Source organism: Bombus huntii, chromosome 17 (genome assembly GCF_024542735.1).
Source record: "Bombus huntii isolate Logan2020A chromosome 17, iyBomHunt1.1, whole genome shotgun sequence".
Classification (NCBI taxonomy): Eukaryota; Metazoa; Arthropoda; class Insecta; order Hymenoptera; family Apidae; genus Bombus; species Bombus huntii.
This window is the reverse complement of record NC_066254.1, coordinates 7,025,453-7,047,712: the sequence shown is the minus strand read 5'-3', so window position 1 is coordinate 7,047,712 and position 22,260 is coordinate 7,025,453. Positions and strand designations below refer to the sequence as shown.

At 34.2% G+C, this 22,260-nt stretch overlaps 1 protein-coding gene and 1 long non-coding RNA gene across 2 annotated transcripts in view; both read right to left on the bottom strand.

The window, feature by feature from the left end:
* The window catches only part of LOC126875182 (GDP-D-glucose phosphorylase 1-like), a 40,357-nt gene extending 18,097 nt beyond the window's left edge, over positions 1-22,260 (bottom strand). Inside the window, 3 exon segments of the mRNA XM_050637938.1 lie at positions 10,107-10,209; positions 18,236-18,516; positions 21,967-22,260. Coding sequence (XP_050493895.1) covers positions 10,107-10,209; positions 18,236-18,516; positions 21,967-22,155 — 573 coding nt within the window. The 5' untranslated portion in view covers positions 22,156-22,260.
* LOC126875221 (uncharacterized) lies at positions 9,482-10,035 on the bottom strand. Its single transcript, XR_007693284.1, has 2 exons — positions 9,893-10,035; positions 9,482-9,819 (listed from the first exon to the last, which is right to left on the bottom strand). It is a non-coding gene; the product is annotated as an uncharacterized LOC126875221 (long non-coding RNA).

Genomic DNA, 22,260 nt, shown 5'->3' with positions numbered 1-22,260 from the left:
AGGAGCACCTTTGGAGCGCCTACCCAAGTCACACCCCTACATGATCTATGGGGGAGAACTGGCCCCATAAATCCGATAATATTAGAAAATAGTGTAATATCGTAGAATAAATTTGAATTAGAGATCGGTTGAAAATAGAAAAAACCGTGTACGTCGTCCTTCTGTGGTTCGTTTACATTTAAGAGCGCCTATGTGACTAAAGTCACCTAGTTCTTACAGAGATATGAGAAAAACAATAAAGAACGCTAGAGCAGAAGGACGGTTTCGGGTTCAAGGAGCGATGACCGAGAGGTCAGAGTATGCGAGTCGAAAAGCGAGTGTGTTGCGAGAGTCAGAGCGAATTGAGTCGTTGAAGAGTAGAGTCGTTAGAGCTAATTGAGTCGTTGAAGAGTAGAGTCGTTAGACGTTTCGAGTCGTCGAAGAGTAGAGTCGTGAGAATTGATAGAGTTGTTAGAGAGAGAGAGAGTGTGTGTGTTAGATTCGTTGTGACGAGAGTGATCAAATAACTGTAAAGTTATTTGATATAGATACGAGTATTGCATTTAGTTTCCGTTAAATATCGTTCTCTGTCCAATTTATATCCGTATATTCAGTTTAATATTAATAAATTGTAAGTAATCGGGAAAAAATTTCTATCCTTATTTTCCGATATTACACTAGTGCCCCAGAATTGCCGCTAGGTGACTACTTCGGGCCGACTACCGTCGGGGAAGTCGAGGACAAAATAAAGAATATAAGGAAGAAGTCTGCGGCAGGACCAGATGGGCTATTGAAAGAAAATCTATTAATACCTGGCCTGCCTATTATACTCGCCAAATTTTTCAACATGCTATGGTATAGTTCCTACTTTCCGACCTCGTGGAAGGAGAATAGGACTACATTAATTCCGAAGTCCAATAAAGATGCTAGCATTGTTGAAAATTAGCGACCAATTACAATTGGCTTAGTTTTAAGTCGAATGTTCTCGTCGAACTTCGACGGACGGCTCAGGAGTGATATCACCCAGGATATAAGGCAGAAGGGGTTTACATCAGAAAGCGGGTGCAAAATAAATATAGAATTAATGAACGCAGCTTTAGATCATTGTAAAAGACATCGACACGGGGTGTTCACTATTGTAGACATCTCGAAAGCCTTCGACACCATACCCTGTTCGGCAATCAGACCTTGCCTGGAGAGAAAGGGCGTACCGACCCCTATAAATGACATAATTATTGAAATGTATCAAAATTGTAAAGTGATTACTAAAACGAAGGATAATATAGGGGTCGAGGTTGAAATCCTCAGGGGGGTTAAGCAGGGTTATCCGTTATCACCGCTGCTATTTAATCTGTGCCTTGAGCCGCTGATAGAAATAATCAATAGGAAGACCGGTGGCATAAATATAAATGAAAGACATGAGATTCCTGTGCTGGCCTTTGTTGATGACATCGTCTCGCTTGGTGAAGATGAGAGGGAAGCACAGTGTCGAGTGGACGAGCTCCACGGATACCTGGAGAGCCTCCCTGAGGATTAATTGGCCGGCCACCTCCGAGGACATTGAGAAGGCCAGTAAAAGATTTAAAGGCCAACACATTAAACAATGGGCCGAACTAAGAAGTCAGGATCAAGGAGTAGCTGACTTCGCTAAAGAAAAACATGGCAATGTGTGGTTGACTATTAAAACCATCCCGCTTCATCGATGCCTTGCGATTCCGTACAAACACCTTTGGCACCAAAACCACCTTGACACGGGCAAAGAAAAAATATATGGATGTAACGTGCAGAAGGTGCCATGCCCAACCGCAGATCCATTGGCTCATATCTTGGGACTGAGCTTACAGCATATGTAAAAATTATTATTTTTCTTACATCTTATTATTTATTTTATTCTTATTCATATGTTATGTTGAGATCATGTTCTTATTTAGTACAATTTACTTCAAAGTTTAACGATCAATATTTTATATAGAAATAATTTATTAATCAAGATAACATGATTTTGCAACAATAAAAATAATTTTAACAATATCGCTAAATGAAAAAAGACACAAAAGATTTGATTCCGATCTTTCGTATTTAAAAAACGTTTGAAAGGGAAACAGATATTACATCAATTTCGTTTTAAGTAATTTTAAAAAATACATCCTCCTAAATATTATAGCTGTCAAGACAACGTGCAATAACAAGAGGAAACTTCAACGGGAACTTCACGGATTCTACAGCGAAGGATCATGGACACCTAATTGGTCAAAAGAATGGTAAATTGGTTTTGGCACACTATGGAAACAGTAGAGCCGAAATACGTTCTGAAGGTAGTGATTCTTCTTCTGCTGCAAGTATCATACCTCTCAACATAAATCCAACTAACAAGAGTACCGAAAAGCAACGCGAACTAATTGCTACTTTGATTGAACAATTTCAAAGCCTAACTCACGAGTTTAGAAGCTTTAGAAATAGTAATCTTGCAAAAACCATGGATCTGAAATACGACACCGGAATCGACCAGTCACAGATGACCACCCATTTAGAAACCGCTTGACAAGAATCAGACGCTTTACAGAGATTACGAAGTAAAACTAGTCATGTCACAATCAGACCAAGAAACGACTGCGACGAAGAACAAGGCGTCCAAGCAGAAAAGGCCATACGTATTGCTGAGACACTACGGGGTCGAGACGACGTAATTGTGGAAGACTTTGTCCTATCAATCGGCAAAGTGAGAGCCATGACAAAGTGTGCAAGGCAAGTGACGGAGAACTATTGTTACACCTTATACTCATCGAAACATACGCTATCTAAAGATCAACTCGCTTGAAGACTTATAATCATGTTTAAGACAACACGTATCAGCACTAACCGCTATTAGTAATTGCTGGAACAAATTGAAAAATTTAAAACAAGGAGCAGCAGAAAGCGTATAATCTTTCAACTCCAGGTTCCGACAACAGCTCAATGAATTAAATTAAGCAGTTCAAAACGAAAACCACACGCCAACTGAACGACGCGTAGCTATGGATATTGAAGAATGCGAAATACTTAAGACATATTTGCTCAATTTACGATACGAAATAGCACAGATGGTAATAGCCAGCGATCTGAGGAACCTGAACTTCGCCCAACGACTACTAGTCGACAGAGGACAACGGTAAGTGTTACGTCGGGCGACACTCTACCTAGACCAGGCCACACACCGCGGGCCAGACGAGAACCAGATGTCCGCGCATCCTTACTGCATATACTCAATAGTCTTAAGGACCCATCGTAAATCTTAGGAATTCGCTAGCTAAGGTCCTTTAGACCGGACAAATGTCGTTTTTCTAAAGAGTATTGTCTACTACGGCTTGACACGGGAAAGTTAGTTTTTCTCACGTACGATGCTTCCCACTAGCAACTTCCTACGGAGGGCGGCTTCCTAGTCCACCAACCTTCGTTTATCCAATCAGAAGCAATGTATACTGCCCTCACTTTTCTAACCACAATGTCATGAGCACATCCGATGGTCCCGTGCGCTAGACACTCCCATCGCTAGCTTTCTTCCGGCACAGCATCGTCACTGTACCTTATTTCTTCTTTGTTGAAGTGGTCACCACTTATAAGAAAACTCTACATCTGGTCTTTTTAGTTTTCTCAAGCACTGAAGCCATCGACAGCGCGTAGACAAAAGCCTGCGACGAAATCAGACCGTTAACAGTAGATAGGCGACGTTGGCTTCGGGGTTTTCAGTTATTGGGTAACACAGCTAGCGTGTGGATCTGGACCAGCTCAAATTGTATTCTTACTTATAATTACACTTCTATTTAAATATATTTTCTGCCTTACAATTTATCCACATGTTTTCTCTGTTTACACACCGAATAACCTCAACATTCTTCAACGCTAGAAAAGTCAACTTTACTTATTCTACAACGCTAGAAAAGTAAACATGTCAGTAACGGGTTAGTTCAGCTTTGTCTTTTCCCTTATTGCTACGTCAACTATAACAAAACTATACGAGTCTTGCTCTATCACCAACGAATAGTGTGCCATTGTATCGCGTCTCTATACGCTAAATCATTGTCGACGATATATATCATAAGCAACGGTGTAACTTAAGTGTTAAAATATAAATTTATAACCCTGTGAATTACAGTGTTATACCCTCTCAACCACTCTTATTATCTTAAAGGAAATCGGGGGATCGATCAACTCGTGGTGTCGATTATTATAATCGTAACGGGAATTTACGACTCCCGTTGACGTGGTTCCTCGCGATTGCGTCTCCCCGTGATTGGTCGAAAATACAGTATAACATGCACTAAAGAACTAAACTGAGTCACAGCTCAAGTGAATCCATACTTTCCGCTTTTGTGTAAATAACCATTTATTATCATAAACAGTAACGAATATGAAAATGAACATAAGATATACAATTATCATGCTCAGAGGATGCGTAAGAAATTTTTTCGTAATATGAACGTTTTCATTTATTTGTAACAAAAAGAATTGATTGACTCAGTTTAACACTTCGTTTTCAACAATGTAATGTTTCAGTTTCAATATATTTATTAGCATTTCGACTATAACTCATTTGCTTGTAAAATAGCATTAATACATCTTGCAGTACTCTCCACTAGGATTTGGCAATAATCCGCAAATATTTATTCCTATTGTTTCCGTATTCTATCATGTAGTAAAATATGTTACTCCTTGCCTCGTGACATTGCAAGAGGGTTACAAACTTCTAAATCTTGAATCTCCTACGGATGCCATTACCGGATATCGATCTGCGAGAATAATTTTTATGGAATCAGTTACTCCCGTCGAATTTATGAGTTTGATGATATCGCCTGAGCGCTACGTTTTTGACATGGGCATGAGAACAGCGTTTGAAAACTAATCAATGAAAATGACAAAACGGTAAAGTTTCTGCCGATTAACCAATGTTGCCAATACAGAATCGCTTCTTTAATAACAAGACATTCGAGATGAATCGTTTTCTTCTTCGATTCTGTCAGTTTCAATTTTCTTGAGAAGTAAGCAATAGGCTGTTGTATTCCGTTCTTTCGGGGTTGCTTCAAAACAGCTCCTAAACCGGTCCCCACTTGCATCTGTATAAATGAATAATTAGATTAGGGCAGGATTAGATTAGATTAGGACAGAAATATTTCTTAATCTTTTGGATTGACTTCCCATATTTCTCAGTCCAGCAAAATTCCACATTTTTCCTCAGTAAGTAATGAAGTGGCTCCAAGAGTTTATAACCATCTTCTACGTACCTATAATAAAAATTAAATTTTCCTATCAATTGTCTTACATTTCTTTTGTTCTTTGGACGTTCAAATTCGCGTATTGCTCTGAGGTTATCTTTTCCTGGTCGCACACCGTCTTTCTCAATGATGTGGCTAATATATTTCATTGAACTTTTTGCAAAATTACATTTGACCAGTTTCAAGTGAAAGCCTTATTTCTTAATAGCCCTCATCAACAGTTCTATATGCCTGATATGCTGGCTGAATGTATTTCTCTATATTTCTCTATAAGACAAAGCACTTCTTTTTTCTCCGGACTGTTTAAATGTTCAAGGTTGTCAACAAATTGATCATTCTCCATGTATTCAGTGAAGTTTATCTCTCTTCTCATCTGATCATTCTTTCTTTCTTCTTTTTTCTCGGATATTATTTCTTCTTCTTTGTGATTTTCGTGATCTTCTTTTATAACAATTTTTTTTAACTTTTTGAGCAATTCTGAAATTCTTATCTTGTATTAATTTGAACTTTTTATGGCGTCCAACCCTAGGACAAGGTGGTATGTGAACTTATCGTTGCGTACCACGAAAACATCCATTATTTGTTCTATTATTTATCTATCTTTTATTTATCTTCATTAGAGGTTTCACCCGGACACTCGTGAAGTCATTGCCACTGATAGTTTTGAAAACACTCTTATGTTCGGTTAGATCTGCTTTTATTTTATAAATAATCTTTTGGTTAATAGAACTTGCATTGGCTCCAGCGTCATAAACACCTCTTTTTTTTTTTTTTTTTTTGAAGAATTTCCAAAAGTCTTCCCATATCAAAACTAGAGTTGCTTTCAGTCTTTATTTTCCTTTTTAGAGATGATTTCTGATTCTTCTAAGTAAGAATTTTGAAACACAAAGTTTAAGTTCGTATAGATGTATGATGCCGCAGTCTCATCATCCATCGTAAGTGTGATATATTTCTATATTGACCTACCTTAGTTAGACTTTTTGAGGCGTTCTTAACAATTGATGAACTGAATAATCCGGGATGATAACTTCTTGATTGATATTCCAGCGGAAAAACATAATTCACTTCATCTTTTGGTTTTCTTATAGATTCTACACATTCTATTCTTCCACCTTTTGTGTTTTCGTTTATGGTGATACGGAGAATAATCTTCAACGGCATGACGTAGAGAAAATCGATTTGTAATAACGTAAATCCTTAGAGTAAATCAGACGATCGATTCTGGAAAATCAATAATCGATTTCCCAAGTCCTAAATTACCATTCTTCTCTCCTGATCTAATCTATTCATCAGAATGACTGCCAATAAAACAAAGCAAAAGTAAAAATGTCAGCAGGCGTGTTACATCGCGTAACACTTTACCTAGCCCAGGCCACACACCGCGGGCAAGATGGCAACCAGATGTCTTCGGATACTCACTGCGTACCCTCAATAGTCTCAAGTACCTTCCATAAATCTCAGGAATTTCCTAGTCGAGGTCCTTCAAACCAAACAAACGTCTGTTTCCGAAGCATTTCTAAAGACCATTGTCTACCACGGCTTGACAAGGGAAAGTTAGTTTTTCTCACGCATGATGCAATTTTCCTCCCACGAACCACTTTCTCTCGAGGGCGGTTAAGACCCTTCGTTTAACCAATTAACAACGAAGCCTATTTCCCTCACTCTCTTAACTAAAATCATCACCAACAAATCCGATGGTCCCGTGCGCTAGACACACCTATCCTTAGCTTTCCTCCGACACAGCATCGTCTCCCAAGACAGTACTGATTTTACATCCTTCGAACGGTCAACATCCTTCGACCGGGTATACACACCCGTAGATCAGTCACTCACTCATCTCGTACATACGCACCAGCGTAACTGCCTTCGTTATAAGTTGTTGGAATAAACGGTGAAATATAACTTACTATGCTGTGTCATACTCATTCAACCACCTCTGTTATCTTAACTGAAACAGGGAAACGACTACTTCACGGCGTCGATTAACCGAATCGTAGCGAGAATTTACGCCTCTCGCTGACGCGTTTTCCTCGCGACCGCGTCTCTCCGCGAACGATCGTAACAAGGCGAGTAATTTGAATTCTATAGAATTTACATATACATTTTAATATATACATATGTTATCTAACGTGCATCGACCTATTCTGAATCTTGGTTGTGTTTCTGAGAGTATTTTCTTCCTCTCTACTTTTTTCATTGGTTGTTCTTTTAACATCATTGCGTAAACCTTATATGCAGTAAACCTTATTTATGGTTGTTATTTCTCCCTTTCTCCAATCTGTCGACAGGTCTTCTTCATTCCAGATTCTTCTTACTATTTCCTTTAGTTTCCTTCTGGCTTCTCCTGCACCATATATTCATGCTTTATTTTGTATCTTGTCTCTGCTTACTGCTTTTCTCTTGTTTATTCTTCCTATTTAATCCTCTATTTCCCTTTCTTCTACTTCTCCTGCATATCCCTTGTTTATCTTGTAATAGGTCATTGAAATGTTATTTCCACTTTTCCATCTTTATATGAGCAATTGTCTTGCTTTTCTTCTTTCTCTTCCCATTAACATATGCCCATATTTCTGCCTTCGTTTTACAACCCCTTACCTCTTCCATCTTTTCGTATATTTTTTGTTCTTCTTTTTCTTTACATAATATTTTATACTCTTCTTTTTCTGCTCTTTATACTTTTATATTCTTCTTATGTCATACTTGTTTTACTTTTTTGGTCTTTCCAAGACATATTGTCAGTGCCTTTTTCGTTTCCCAGTATTCTGCATCCTACAACTTTAGTCCTCTTGTTCTTCCTCATTTTCGTTCGCGTTGCTTCTATTAATTCTATTATGCAATTCGATGAGCGAGCGATGATAGCGGTAGAACATACGATTCACACATTCGTTTTTTTAATAATTCCTATAGATTTTCTGTGGGTCTGAGGTCGAAGTTTTGTGCAGAACAATCCAAAACTGGAAATGTTAGAGTTTTTAGCCAATTTTGTATGCTTTTGCGTATATGTTTTAGTTCCTGATCTGGTTTGTGTGAGGATATTTTTAATGAGTATTGCTCCAAACGTTAGATATATACTGCAGGTTTCAAATTTGCTGCTTTAATTGAACTTGACATGGAGGGAAACCACAAGCGTATAAATTTATTAAATTATAATTTTTTGTTTTCACCACTTGTTCTGCATTAGCTTCATATTCATAGCATTTATTATAATTTATATAAATAATTTTATTTCTTATGTATAGCGCAGTGTTCTATTAAAAATTCGATAAGAGCTTGTTGAAAGTCAAGCCAAAACTTCACTCCGAGAAAAAGCATCGTGGCAGACCTGAGCATTATAAATCGACTTCATTACCCTCTTCATTTATTTGAAATTTTATTTATACATTTATTTTGTAATAACTGATACAAAACGAATGTCATGCAGCCATTATACAAATAAATAGTAATAAGAGTTAAATAGTTTTCAAGGGATAAGTAATCATGTGAAGAGGAAGAGTCACTACCTTCCGGTATTCACTATCCTACTATAATAAGAGTAGCTGCTGGAGGTAGTGAGTGAACTTTTATTATCCAAATGATCTTGTTCCTCGAGTCGTTTGGACAAACGTATTCCTACTGTATTGTCAAAAAATTTCTTACATTTCCTCTAACCACGATAATTGTACATATTATGTTTATTTTTCATGTTTCTTATTGTTTATGACAGCGAATAATGATTTATGCAAAAGCTACTCATCATTTTGTTCATATAAATACTAAAAACTTTTCTTCTAAATTTTCTTTGTACATACAACTGTATAATTTGGTTTGCTCACCGTGTGCATTATTATCATTATTACAATATTTAGTAAATAAAATTGGTTTCACGAGTTGTAAAAAAAATAAAAAAAACGATATGTGAAATTGTTGATTTATGATATTTTAAGTTAAGTAGTTATTTCTAGTCATTTCTAGAGTTATCCCATTTATTTATAAGGCAAGTACTAAGGAATCGAAATAAAATTTCCCTATTGTGAATCTTATTAAATGTTTCAATTGTTTATGAATGTTTAAGTCACAAAGAAATCAATACAATTGGAAATAACAGATTACCATGTGTCCCCTCTATCATAGCAACATAACATTCTTATTAAGCACCTATAGTCTATAATAATAGCCTGATACTCATGATTATCGTGATGACTGCCCTATTCCAATCGATTGATTCCTTGACATAGCAACTACCCAATACACTATATATATAAAAACACCAAGGATATCAATAAAGAATGGCCCTCTCATTCAACATTCAATCAACTATATAATATATATAATTATAATTAAGTATAAGTATACTTGAACACCTCCTTTCCACCCTGAAAATAAATTTATTGCAAAATTATGAATTTTAAAGTTTTCATTTGTTTTTTTAAAAAGAATAAAACTTTGTAACACATGTTATAATTTGTTAATACAGTAAGTTATTAATTTTTCACACAGATATTCTTGTGTGATAATGATAATTTTTTAATCCAAATTGCAGTTCAGTTGGTGGTCTACAACATTCATTTGTAATATTTTCCTCTATCTCCACTCAGTCCCCAGATATAAGCAACTAAGTAAGAGAAGAGACTGATTTTTACAATTATACCACTTCTGATTATGTATTGTTGAAAATAATCTCTTACCTTGAACAGATTCTCATTCTCAATTGTCAATAGGACCACATTAAGCGATAGAACAATAATTAGAATTTTTTTAATGAAATGGATTTAATTTAATTCAATGTAACTCGACTGGACTAGTAAGATATATATATATATATATATATATATATATATATATATATATATATATATATATATATATATATAAGGAATAACAGAATAAAAATGTAGTTACAATATATTCCAGTAACATCCTCCATCTCAAGTAGTATAAATGCCAATGAAGATGGTTCACAGATGCAAAAGCACAAAGACTGTTAAAAGCCACCCTGATATATCTGCAAACAACATATTATCAAATTGTTAAGCTTTAGTTATTTATTTACTCCAATTATTCTTTTTATTCTCTGTAGATCTTATATCGAAAACTCAGGTATATTTAAGCTCTTGGTTATTTAAAATAGTAGATTAAAAATATTATTTTATTATAAGTATAAATATAATATGGATTAGATTTTGAAATATGTAATATTATTTCTTTGATCAGAATTTCACAACTGGATTCCATTGAACAATAAAATCACGAACTTAACCGTTTGAGTACCAAGCAGCGCGATCGCGCTGTTTAGATTTTGTGTCGAAAGGTCCCAATATATTTGAACTGTATTCTGTATTTCATTGTTACCTTCTCAATAATTTTTATTGAATAAAACTTGAAATATTTATAAACTATGTCATAAAAATAACAAATATGACGAGTGCTATTGCGCCGCTTGTTTCTCTTCACAGTCGATTAAGACAAGCGTTAGCACGCTGTCCGCGATTTTTCGACACCTGAGACTCAAACGGTTAAGACATTTATTGTTGCATGTTGCACAAATCCAAGATAGTTAATCCATTGCCTTACGATTTAAGTTCGAACATCGCGTGCTGTAACCAACGGCAGGGTCGAGCCATTTCACAGTCTGGCTGAGCGTTCAAAGTTGTGTAAATCGCACCATTCTTCTGATCAGTAAGGTACAACTGTAGAGGACAGGTATATATGGATGTTTGACCGTGAGATTTATTGGAGGTTATCGTTTGTTGTCGTAACCGTCCAATTTATTTAAAATAATAAATTAATCTACAGCCTATATTCGCTGAGGCTTTAGCACAAAGTATAAATCGCAAAATAAAATCGCGGATAAACACTCGATAAATGCTCGTCGCGTAACTTGGTAGATAACTCGTAATAACACTTGGATCGCTCGTTACATACAGAAAGATGCTCGTAATACTCGTAGATACTAAACTCTTTTTGGTTGCGTCGGTTTATTTATACTGGTCGATGGGGGGCGGGGGGGGGGGGGAGAGTCGGAAGATTAAATCGTCTTTGTTCGACGGTTATGCGTAGCGGTAACATTGTTTTTCCCGGAGTCTATTTGTTCTTACATTACTTGTGTCCTAATGATCTTGATAATCCGAAACAACAACATGATATGAATTGTCCTCTGACTCATGTGCCGCTACACAACTAACTTTATGTTGCAAGATGTTTGATAAATAGCTATTACCAATTGATCATTGAACAAGAAAGATTTATGGGACTTTCGGTTCGATTCGGAGCGAGGGTAACACGCGGACGGAGACCTCTGCGGAAAAAGTGAAGTGTGAAGGGAAAAAGGAAAAGGACGCACAAACTGGCATGAAGAAGGGAAAATAAAGAGTGAGCATACGAGGAGAAAGCAAAAGAAAAGTGAAAAAAAAGACTAGAACCAGAGAGAGCTATAAATAAAAAAAACTAGAAAAGAAGAGGTTAGGAGGTCAGAAGCGCGGCAAAACAAAGTAAGGTAGGGAAACGGCAGATGGCGACAAACAAGGGAAGACCAAGGAGCACTGGTAAAATGGGAAATAAGGCAGTCTTCAAAAATACACTGGACAAATACAGCTCGACAGAAAAAGAGACACCAGCCAGGGAGAAAGGAATGGAAGTAATGATGGAAAAAGCAGAGAAAATGGAAAGAAGATTTAAGACAATGATAAAAGAAATAAAAGGGATATTCGAAAAAAGTGGAGGAGATGAAGAGGGAAATGAAAGAGGAAGAGGAAAGAAGTGAGAGAGAAGAGTGGGAAAGGGAAAAGAAGGAACCATTGGGCAGAATTAGAAGAATCGAGGAGGAGAAAGACAGAGCAGAGAGAGAGAGAGAGAGAGAGAGAGAGAGAGAGAGAGAAAAGAAGAAGGAACATAGTAATTAAAGGACTGGAACGAAGGAAGCAATGAAGAGACAGTAAAGGAGTTCATAAACGAAAAAATGAAGATAGGGGCAGAAGTAGAAAGAGCACATATGATAAAGGGGGGGGGGGGCAAGAACACAATAATAGTGGCGACGATGAAATCGATGGAGGAAAAGATACGGATAACGAAGGAGAAAAGCAAATTGAAAAAGGGTGTATACATAGACGAAGATCTGACGAGAAAAGAAAGGGAGGTACAGTTACACATAAGAAGGGTAGCCAAAGAAAGAAGGGAAAAGAGCGAATATGTAAAGATAGGATACAAGAAGCTAAAAATAGAAAACAAATGGTACAGATGGAACGAAAATGAAGAGAGGCTGAAAGAAGAAAGATAGAGAGGGGGAGAAAAATGAAAAAAGGGGGAAAGGGGGTTACAAAGGGGACGAAAACGTACTTCTGGAATGTATCAGGGCTAATAAGCAAGAACAGGGAGGTGTGGGAATATCCGAAGACATTCGACGTGATCGGACTCACGGAAACATGGATAAAGGAAGGCAAATGGGGAAAAATTAAAATATAGACTGCCCAAAGAATTCGACTGGAAATGCAGGACAGCAATGAGAGTAAGAAAAAAGGAAGTGCAAAGGGGGGGGGGGGATAATAACGGGTATAAATAAAGAACTAAGAGAAATAGAATATAAAGAAATAAGTGATAATATAGTTGAAAGAAAAATAATATACAATGACAAGACATATAGAATAATGATGGTTTATAATCAAGATACAAAAGGGACATGGAAAAAATAGAGGAAAGAGTAGACGGAAGAGAAGAGGAAGTGATGATCATCAGCGGAGACTGGAACGCAAGAACGGGAAAAGAGGGAGACAAAAGACAAGACAGTAAACATGGAAGGAAGAACACTGCTAAAGTATCTGGAAGAGAGAGGCTGGACGATAATCAATGGCAGAGATAAAGAAGGAGAGGAGTGGACCTATATTGGGGAGAGAGGAAACTCAGTAATAGACTATGCGATTGGCAATCAGGAGGCGACAGAAGAAATAATTGACATGAAGTAGGAAAAAGAACAGAATCGGACCACATGCCGTTAGAAATAGAAATAGGGGGCCGGAATTACAAAAAAATGAGGAAAAGAAAGAAGAAGAGAAGGAGAAAAGAGAATGGACAAACGGAAGTGTGGAAAAATACTTGGAGGAATGTAAAGACTGGACCTACAATGGAAAAACAGTAGACGAAATGTGGACAGAAATCAAAAAGAAGATAAACGAAGCAATGCCAAAGAAGAAAGTGAAGATGAGGAAATGGGGCATGGGAGAGAAAGTGTGGTACGACAAGAAGTGGAAAGAGAGGAAAAGAGAGATAAGAAGGAAAGTGAGAAAGTTTATGAAAGGAAAATGCAGTAGAGAAGCGCTCATAGAGGGGAAAAAGGCATTCAAACAGTGGTGCAAACAAAGAAAGAAAAGACACGAAGAAGAAATGGAGAAAATCAAGAAGATCAAAACAGAACAAAAAGCGTGGAAATACATAAATAAATATAGAAGAAGAAGAGAAAGTATAGATGAAGAAATAAGCGAAGAAGGGTGGAAAAATCACTTCATGGAAAGTTTAGAAGGAACAGAGCACAAAGAGGGCAGAAAAACGGAGAAGCATCGAGCAGAAGAGAAAATAATGAAGGAGAGACAAGATAATATAGAGAAGGAAGAGGTGATCTACCAACTAAGGAACTTGAAGGAGAAGAAAGGAATGGGGGAAGACGGGTTAGAAAATGAAGTATGGAAGTATGCACCGAAAGAAGTAGGGGAAGCGTTATGAGATTTGTTAAGGAAAATATGGAATGGGGAGGGGATACCAGAAGATTGGAAAAAAGGAGTAATATGTCCGATATACAAGAAGGGGGACAAGAGAGTAGCGAAAAGTTACAGAGGAGTAACATTAATGGACACAGCATACAAGATTTACGCAGAGATACTGGACGAACGGCTGAAGGCAGAGATTGAAACCAAACTGGAAGAGAGTCAATTCGGATTTAAAAAAGGAAGAGGAGTGACCGACGCGGTATTTGTGATTAACCATATCATAGACAAACAGTTGAATAGAGAAAAAGGGACACTATATGCCTGCTTTGCGGACTTAAAAGCGGCGTTCGACTGGTTAAACAGAGAGAAATTGGAGGAGAAAATGAGAAAAATGGGGATTAACGAAAAACTAATTCGAAGGATAAAAGAGTTGTACGCAGAAACAATGTGGTGAGAATCAAGGGTAACAACGCAAAAGAATTTTGGACACTGAGGGAAGTCAGACAAGGATGCACGTTGAGCCCGACGTTATTCAACATCTACGTGGTGGGGTTGAAAGAAGAATAAAGGAAAGGACAAATCGGGGGCATCGTGGTAGGAGAAAGGAAGGTATGGTCATTGACAATGCAAACGATATTGTGCTGATGGCGGATAGAGAAGAGGAGCTGAAGGAAATGCTAAAGAGATTCGAAAATTTTTTAAAGGAAACCGAATTGGAGCTGAGCGCGGAAAATACTACTAAGATAGTAGTTTTCGAGAAAAGAAAGAACAAGAGGAGACAAAGAAAATGGAAATGGGGAGAGCAAGAATTAGAAGAAGTGGACGAAATAAGATACCTGGGGTACATACTACAGAAAAACGGCAGTGATGAAAAACACATACAAGACAGGAAAAAGAGAACAACAATAACAATGAAGAAAACATGGAGCATGGGAGAAAGAATTTTCAAACAGGACTACAAGAGGAAAATGAAGATGTTTGGAGCACTGGTAGAGAGCGTGGCGCTGTTTGGAGCAGAGGTATGGGGCTGGAACATGGAAGAAAGGCTGGATAGAATACAAAGAAGATATGTGAAATGGATCTTAGGTTAGATATGACAACACCGAATTATATATTGATAGAAGAATGCAAGCTAACAGAAATTAAAGAAAAGGCATTAAGAAGAGCAGTAAGGTATGAAGGGAAAGCCATAGAGTCAAAAAAAGGAGTAAAGGAGTACATAAAGGAAAGAGAGAGAAATTGGGGAAATGGCCAAGAAGGGAAAAGAGCAAGAAAGAGAAAGAAAGGGCTAGAAGAGGTGAGAAATAGAGGGACACAGATGGAAGCAAGAGAAGAGCAAGAAAGGATGACAGCAGATCAAATTATAGAAGAAAGGAGAAAAAGAGAAGCAGAAGAGAGGGGGAAAAGGATAAGGGAATCAAAATACTTAAAAGGGAGGATGAAGTGGAAGGATAGAAAAATATTAGCAAGATTCAGATGTGGAAACGAGACCAAAGCAAGAGAATACTGGAAAGAAGAGGGAGAAAAAAGATGCAGGCTATGTAAAAGGAAAGAAGAAGACCTGAGACATGTAATAGAAGAATGCGAAATAACGGGAAGACCAAAGGACACAGCGAAAATACTAAACGAGACTGGAGAAGGACTAACAGAACTGAAAACAATAATAGAAAAGAGAAGGGCAATACAAAACAGGGAGGAACGACAATAAGTAAGCATAGCAAGGAGGCAAAAGCCCAAAAGTTGCCATAATTTTAGAGACAGAATAATTGAGGGAGTGCAATATAATAGAGTGGATAAGAGGGGAGGTAGATATATAAGAAGCGTAATATGTAAACGAGATGTAAAACCGAAAGCTCGTCCAAAGCCGAAAGGCACAAACTAAGCAATAATAAATAAATAAATAAAAAGAAATTATTATCTTGAAGTGAATAATAAATATTATTTCAATAAAATTTTTATTGCAATTTCTAAATAAACACATATTTTAAATAATTAATGTCTTGATAAAATTTACAAAAATTTAATAACCTTCAATCGTGTGGTATATTTCGAAGCATATTGGTACATGTAATGGAACTTTGCATATTTTGCCCTCCCACGTTGCTTCGCTACGTTTTTTATGTTTTGTGTAAACTTTACAGGCTCTTGCTGGCCGTGATTTCGATATTGTTGGATCTATATGCTTTGGAAAATAACTCAAATATTTCGCGTACAGTCTCTTTGGTAAATCTCCCTTTGGTAATCGTCCTCTTCGTTTATACTCTGTTAACGGTATATTTTTTAGTAATGATTCGCCTATTTCAATTCTATATTCAGCATAATAATATTCCCAGTATTTATTTTGTTGAATAAAATGTACGAGTTGAACAAAGCAATATCAAAGAGGTAAAAGAAAACTTTTTGGTGGTATCCTTTCATACATTTCCTCATCACAGGGAAGCATGCTAACATTTGGTCTTGCCGATCAATTCCAATCATTCCTTTATTATGCTCAATGACACATTTTGGTTTCAAAGTACAATTGAATCGACTTTTATCTGGTTCAATCATTTCTGCTGTTTTGTGTTTTGAAGAAAGAATATAAACGTCTCGTTTATCTTTCCATTTCAATGCCAGTATTCCATTGCAGTTCCTCATTCTATATTCACCCTTTTTTAATTTTACTTTAGAAAAATCTTTTGGCATATTATTTCTGTTGGAGCGCACTATTCCAACAACATTAGTTTTACTGTTAATTAAAGATTTAAACAATCCTTTATGTAATATTGACTGTGATAGTTCTTTGATAACACTTTTGGATGCACTGTCACTAGAATTTATTTTATCATTACCAATGTATATTTTAAAATCATAGCAATAACCCGATTTTGACTCACATAATTTATAAAATTTTATACCGAATCTTGTCCCTTCCAATGGATTAAATTGTTTGTAGGATAAGTGTCCCTTATAATTCATCAATGATTCATCGGTAGCAATGTCCTCTTGCATTGTATATACTTCTTTAAATCTTTGATTCAAAAAATTTATTTTATTTAAAATTTATTTATTTTATTTTACATAATTTATCTGTATTGTTGACCGAATTGTTATCTGCAAAATGCAAACATCTAGTTATTTGCAGAAATCTTTTGAACGACATCGTTTTCCTGAAAATTGGAGTTTCTATAACTGCTCTCTTAGATCAATTTATTTATATTGTTGGTTTCTTAACTTCACCCATTATTATACATAGTGAAAAATATATTTTGATTTCACCACAGTTTACAGGAAACCAAGTTTCATCTAGTTTTAGTCTTTTATTTTCATTGATCATTATTTGATTTGCATATCGATTCATTTCCATAACAATATTTTCCCAAAATATGTTATCAAATATTACATTAAAAACATCTACTTCTTTTTTGTTTTCACCTAACTAACTCAAAGTTCCTACTTTTATACCAGAAATCTCTGTATAGTTTCATAATTTTTGGTTCATTAGTTTCTTCTTCCCAAATCCATAGCTCTGGTTGTTGATGATTACTGTGGTCTTCGTCGTCGATATCATCTTCGATAACCAGTCGCTTACAACGTTCTCGTACAGAAAGTGAAATATCACTACTGTCACTATCACTATTTAAAATATTTATCAAATCACTTTTTGCGATGTTAGCAGAACTTTCAATGTCCTCGACAACGCTTAACATTCTTTTTGAACTTATTTTTAGGGGTACCTTTCTAATATTTTTCAAGAAAATATACTGCACTTCCGAATGCGGACAAGAAAAAAAAGTGTTTGTCGCATGTATCCCAACTAATGTACAAAGTTTCACGTACAAAGTGCATGTGTTGCTTATGTTTGGCCCGTAGGATGTACCACGTCTCTAACACGACGTTGCGGGTTAAGGGCTTAATGATACAATAAGGTTAATTGAAAATACTTATAAACTATAAACAACAATGTGATATTGTAAATAGTTATAATGTAAATATTTTTAAATGTCAGAAAATGTTAATAAATCATGCCAAAATTTCAAAATTTTTATTTTTCCTATTAAATTGGAATTGCATCACTGATTAAGTTTTATGTTATAACAATTAGAGTTTCAAAAATAAAATAGAATCATAAAATAATTACTTCTTTATTCATAAAGCATTACTACAATAATCTTATTTTATTAACTGAATAATGCTTAATAAATATTATTAAGAAAAATGAAATTTATGAGAGTACTGTGTATGTTTTATTAACTTTCCTTTGACATTGCATTTTTTAACAATCAACATATGTATTTATAAATTAATTAAAGATTTAATTTCTGTACTTTTGCTTCAAAGGTGGAATATACTTACGAAGACAAACTCTAGGAAAACAACTCAATAGCTTTCAATAAGCTATGCTTTGTTACAAGTTGAGGTAATTGTTTACATCTTTGTGGCAACAGCAGAGAATGACAGTATTCAATCGGACTAGCATTAATTGCAATTATATCATCTTTGTCTGTATTATTTAAATTCATTATTTGTTCTTCTGACACAAGTTTTGTAAAGTTAAAGTCTTTCTCATTGAAAGGTTGGTTCATCGAAATAATATTTTCTGGAGATCTTCTTTTATAACCACGATCAATATTTAGCTAAAAATTAATAAAAATTGTCAGTATTAAATATTAAGAAAAATAAATATTATTTATTATAAGATTATTAATAATAAAGAAAATTTTTATATGATTAAAACAAGTTTGTATATGTTTTATCAGAGAACAATATATAATTGGATTGTTCATATAAAACCTTTATAAAAATTTGAATCATTAAATATTTTAAACATTTAATGCCTGTGTCTAATGAATAGAACATATCAGTACATATAAGAATTAATCTTATATAAAGTACTATTTATCTTCATCTTCTCCTTATAATGTATTTTTTCTTTTGTGAATCTGTTTTTTAATTTTTGGATTTAATGTCTAGATTTACATAAAATATTGTCCAACTTTTTTAACACCTTGTATATAACACCTTAAACAATTTACTGGCTTAGCAGTTTCTGGAAGTATGTATATCTCTCTAAATAACAGATGAATTTCAGTGTATTTATAATTCAAAGGGGTTTATTTACATGGTTAAGGAGATTCCCAAACCGCATTTCTCAGGTGATGAACTATTCAATAGGTTAACAAAGAGAAACATCATACAAAAAATTTCTGTAGAAAATTGTGGCATATTACAAACATTACGAACTTTTTGACAATTTTCTTTCCGTAAAAGATGACAAATTTATAGAATTACAGATTATATATATATATGTAATAATGTAAATGCTTAGAATAAATCGAACGATCGATTCTGGAAAATCGAGTTTATTTTGAGAATAATTAAATTCAATACAAGAACAGTTAATAACAAATCCACTACAAATTTTACCTGGAAAATCGATTTTCTAAGTCCTAAATTACATTTCTTCTCTCGTGATCTATTCTATTCATACAGTTACATATATATATTAGGTTGTCCGAAAAGTTTCATTCGTTTTATAAGGCAATAATAGATGCACAATGTTTTTTGTTTTATATTATTTTATTGAATTATGCACGAACATAATAATAGAAATATAATGGAATGTGTCATACCTAATTCAATAAAATAATATAAAACAGAAATTGTTGTTCATGTATTATCACCTTATGAAATGAAAGAAACTTTTCGAGTAACCTAATATATATAGAACTATAGAATTTATAAATTTATAGATTTTTAGGCTTTTTAATAAGATATTCCAGTGGTGAATGTGTCAAAAATCGATTTCCTCGAAAATTTCACGCAAAAAAGTAGCTTTTATGTTTTGGATATTTTAATACCTTCTATATATAATAAATATAGTATAAAATTTTAGAATTTGTGTTAATTTGAAGTATCGTTCAATAATGTGACTTACAAAGTAGTTGAGTGAATTCGAGCTCAATATAAGATGAATTATTTTTTAGATGAGAAAAAAGTTGAAATTTGATATAAGATGTTTTTTTGGTACTATCATATGGCACATCATTACATAAATTTGGTTGGAGGACTCTTTTGACCCCGTTCACTAGCTATACCTTTTAGATAAAAGCAGCTTTAGATAAAAGCTACCATTTTACTAATTTTCAATTCCTTATGATGTTTAGATATTTTGCAAATTTTTAACCACAATTTTTATGGATTAAATTACTGGAAGTCATATTCACAAGGCACAAGTATTCCAAGATCTGGTTAATGACTAAATGTACAAATGAAGGTGCAACATCCCATTGGGAGATAAAGTATATTATTGGCAAACAGATACAGGTACAGGTACAAGCTTATGAGTACAGAAGTCTTCCAACAAAGTCTCAGCCACCATAAATGTCCGATGCTGAGAAGATAGACAAAACTGTGTAGGTTCGGCATGCCATAGGTAACCACATCATTGTCCACATCAATACCAACTCATTTTGCCAACTAACACTCTGGCAACGCACACATGTTAATCTTTTTTGCAAAAAGATGTTAACGAGATGCTAGTCACAACAATTCAGTAATAGGCGACATTTATAGCAGCGATGCATGTTTAACCAGTTAGCTATTTATGACAGATATACTCATCATGTCAAAAAAAGGCAATATTTCATGTTATAACAATTCATGTCAGCAATAAAATTAAAAAATAAAACAGTCATTTTATTATAACTTAATTCTATATTATAACAGCCACACATACTCTGTATTTGGCCATTATACTTCATCGCTTACTTTCTGTGACACATTTTAGGTATACAATTTTCAAAGTTTTCAAAGAAGGCGCAACAGCTAACTGGTTAATCAGCAATTGTATACTCCAATAAATGTACCATGGCGCGCAATAAGGTTTTTTTTCAAATATTAAATTTTCTAACAATGCACCCTATGGGCATTAAAGTACTGAATACTACAGTATTGCAAATTTATTTACTATGCAGAAAAAGACAATGTTATATTTATGATTGTATATATCTTTGATTATATATATTGTATATATCTTGTATATTTGACCTTTGCTCTTATAATGGAATACTTTTGCAGAGTGAGGATCTTCCCATATGCAGAATTTTAACTAAATCAGTAATACAAATGTCTTGCAGTTCCCATGTTATTTGTTGATGAATTTACATATATATGAATCAATAGAATTATTTTTTTCCTTTCATTGTGTTACAGTTATATTAACTAAGTCATACTAGAGTAACTTAACACATTAGCACCGTGACTCACATATATGTCATTTGAATTCCTTTGCTAGAATCTAAATGATATATATATATATTAGTTTCTAAATGCTCTGATGCCAATGTGTTAAAGGATTATAAGTTCTTTGAAATACAATAGGGACGAGAGACATTATGATTCTCATAATTATAAATCATAAAACATTAAATAATTTTAGTTCATCAATAGATATATATTCCTAAAAGTATAATACATTGATTAATAAATAAACAATCCTGATATTGTATTGGCAATATAATAACAAATATATATTCATTGCTACTTCTTTAACTGTTATTTTATATATGATTTTGCACTATAAAGTTAATTTATATAATTTTACTCTTATAAATATTCCTAGAATAAACAATATTATCTATATTATATTATTAGATATAATTACAGTTACATAATATTTATTTCATTTTTATTTTTGTAAATTATCACTGATTTTGTAAATATTTTTGTTTTATCTGCTTATTTTTATTTTATAAGTTATCAACAAACTGTACTTGAGAGTATTAAAACAAAGAGATAAGCATATGTAACCAGATTTACATGTACTTTTGTATTAATGACATTAATACACAAAACATATTTGTAATTATTAAAATTTGAACTAGAAAATTATCTCATGAATATTTATGCAAGAGATGGTAAAATTAAAGCATACATTTACACATATGACAAGTGAACAATAGAAACATGTAAAATATTTTATCCTGTAAATTACTATATTACTTAAACAAAATTGTAACAATTAAAAAATATTTGAAAATAAATTAAACAAATATTTATTATAATTAATTATTTAATAACATTACCTGGACTAAAAAGTGATATTTGCCTTCCAATATTTTTGAATCTTGAATGTTTAATATATAACGAAACACTCCATTTTTCTGGGCTTCCATCCACTTTTCTTTTAAAACCAAATCAAAATTAGATTCCTCATCTTTTTTAATATCTTTACTACAAGCACAATTCGTTTCAGTAGAAGAATTGTAGGACATGATTGTGTCGGATTTTGTTATGTAGGTTTAAATAATATGAAATCATTTAGCACAACTAACCACAGCCTATTTTAGGTATAAACCATGTGGTGATCTAAACATAAC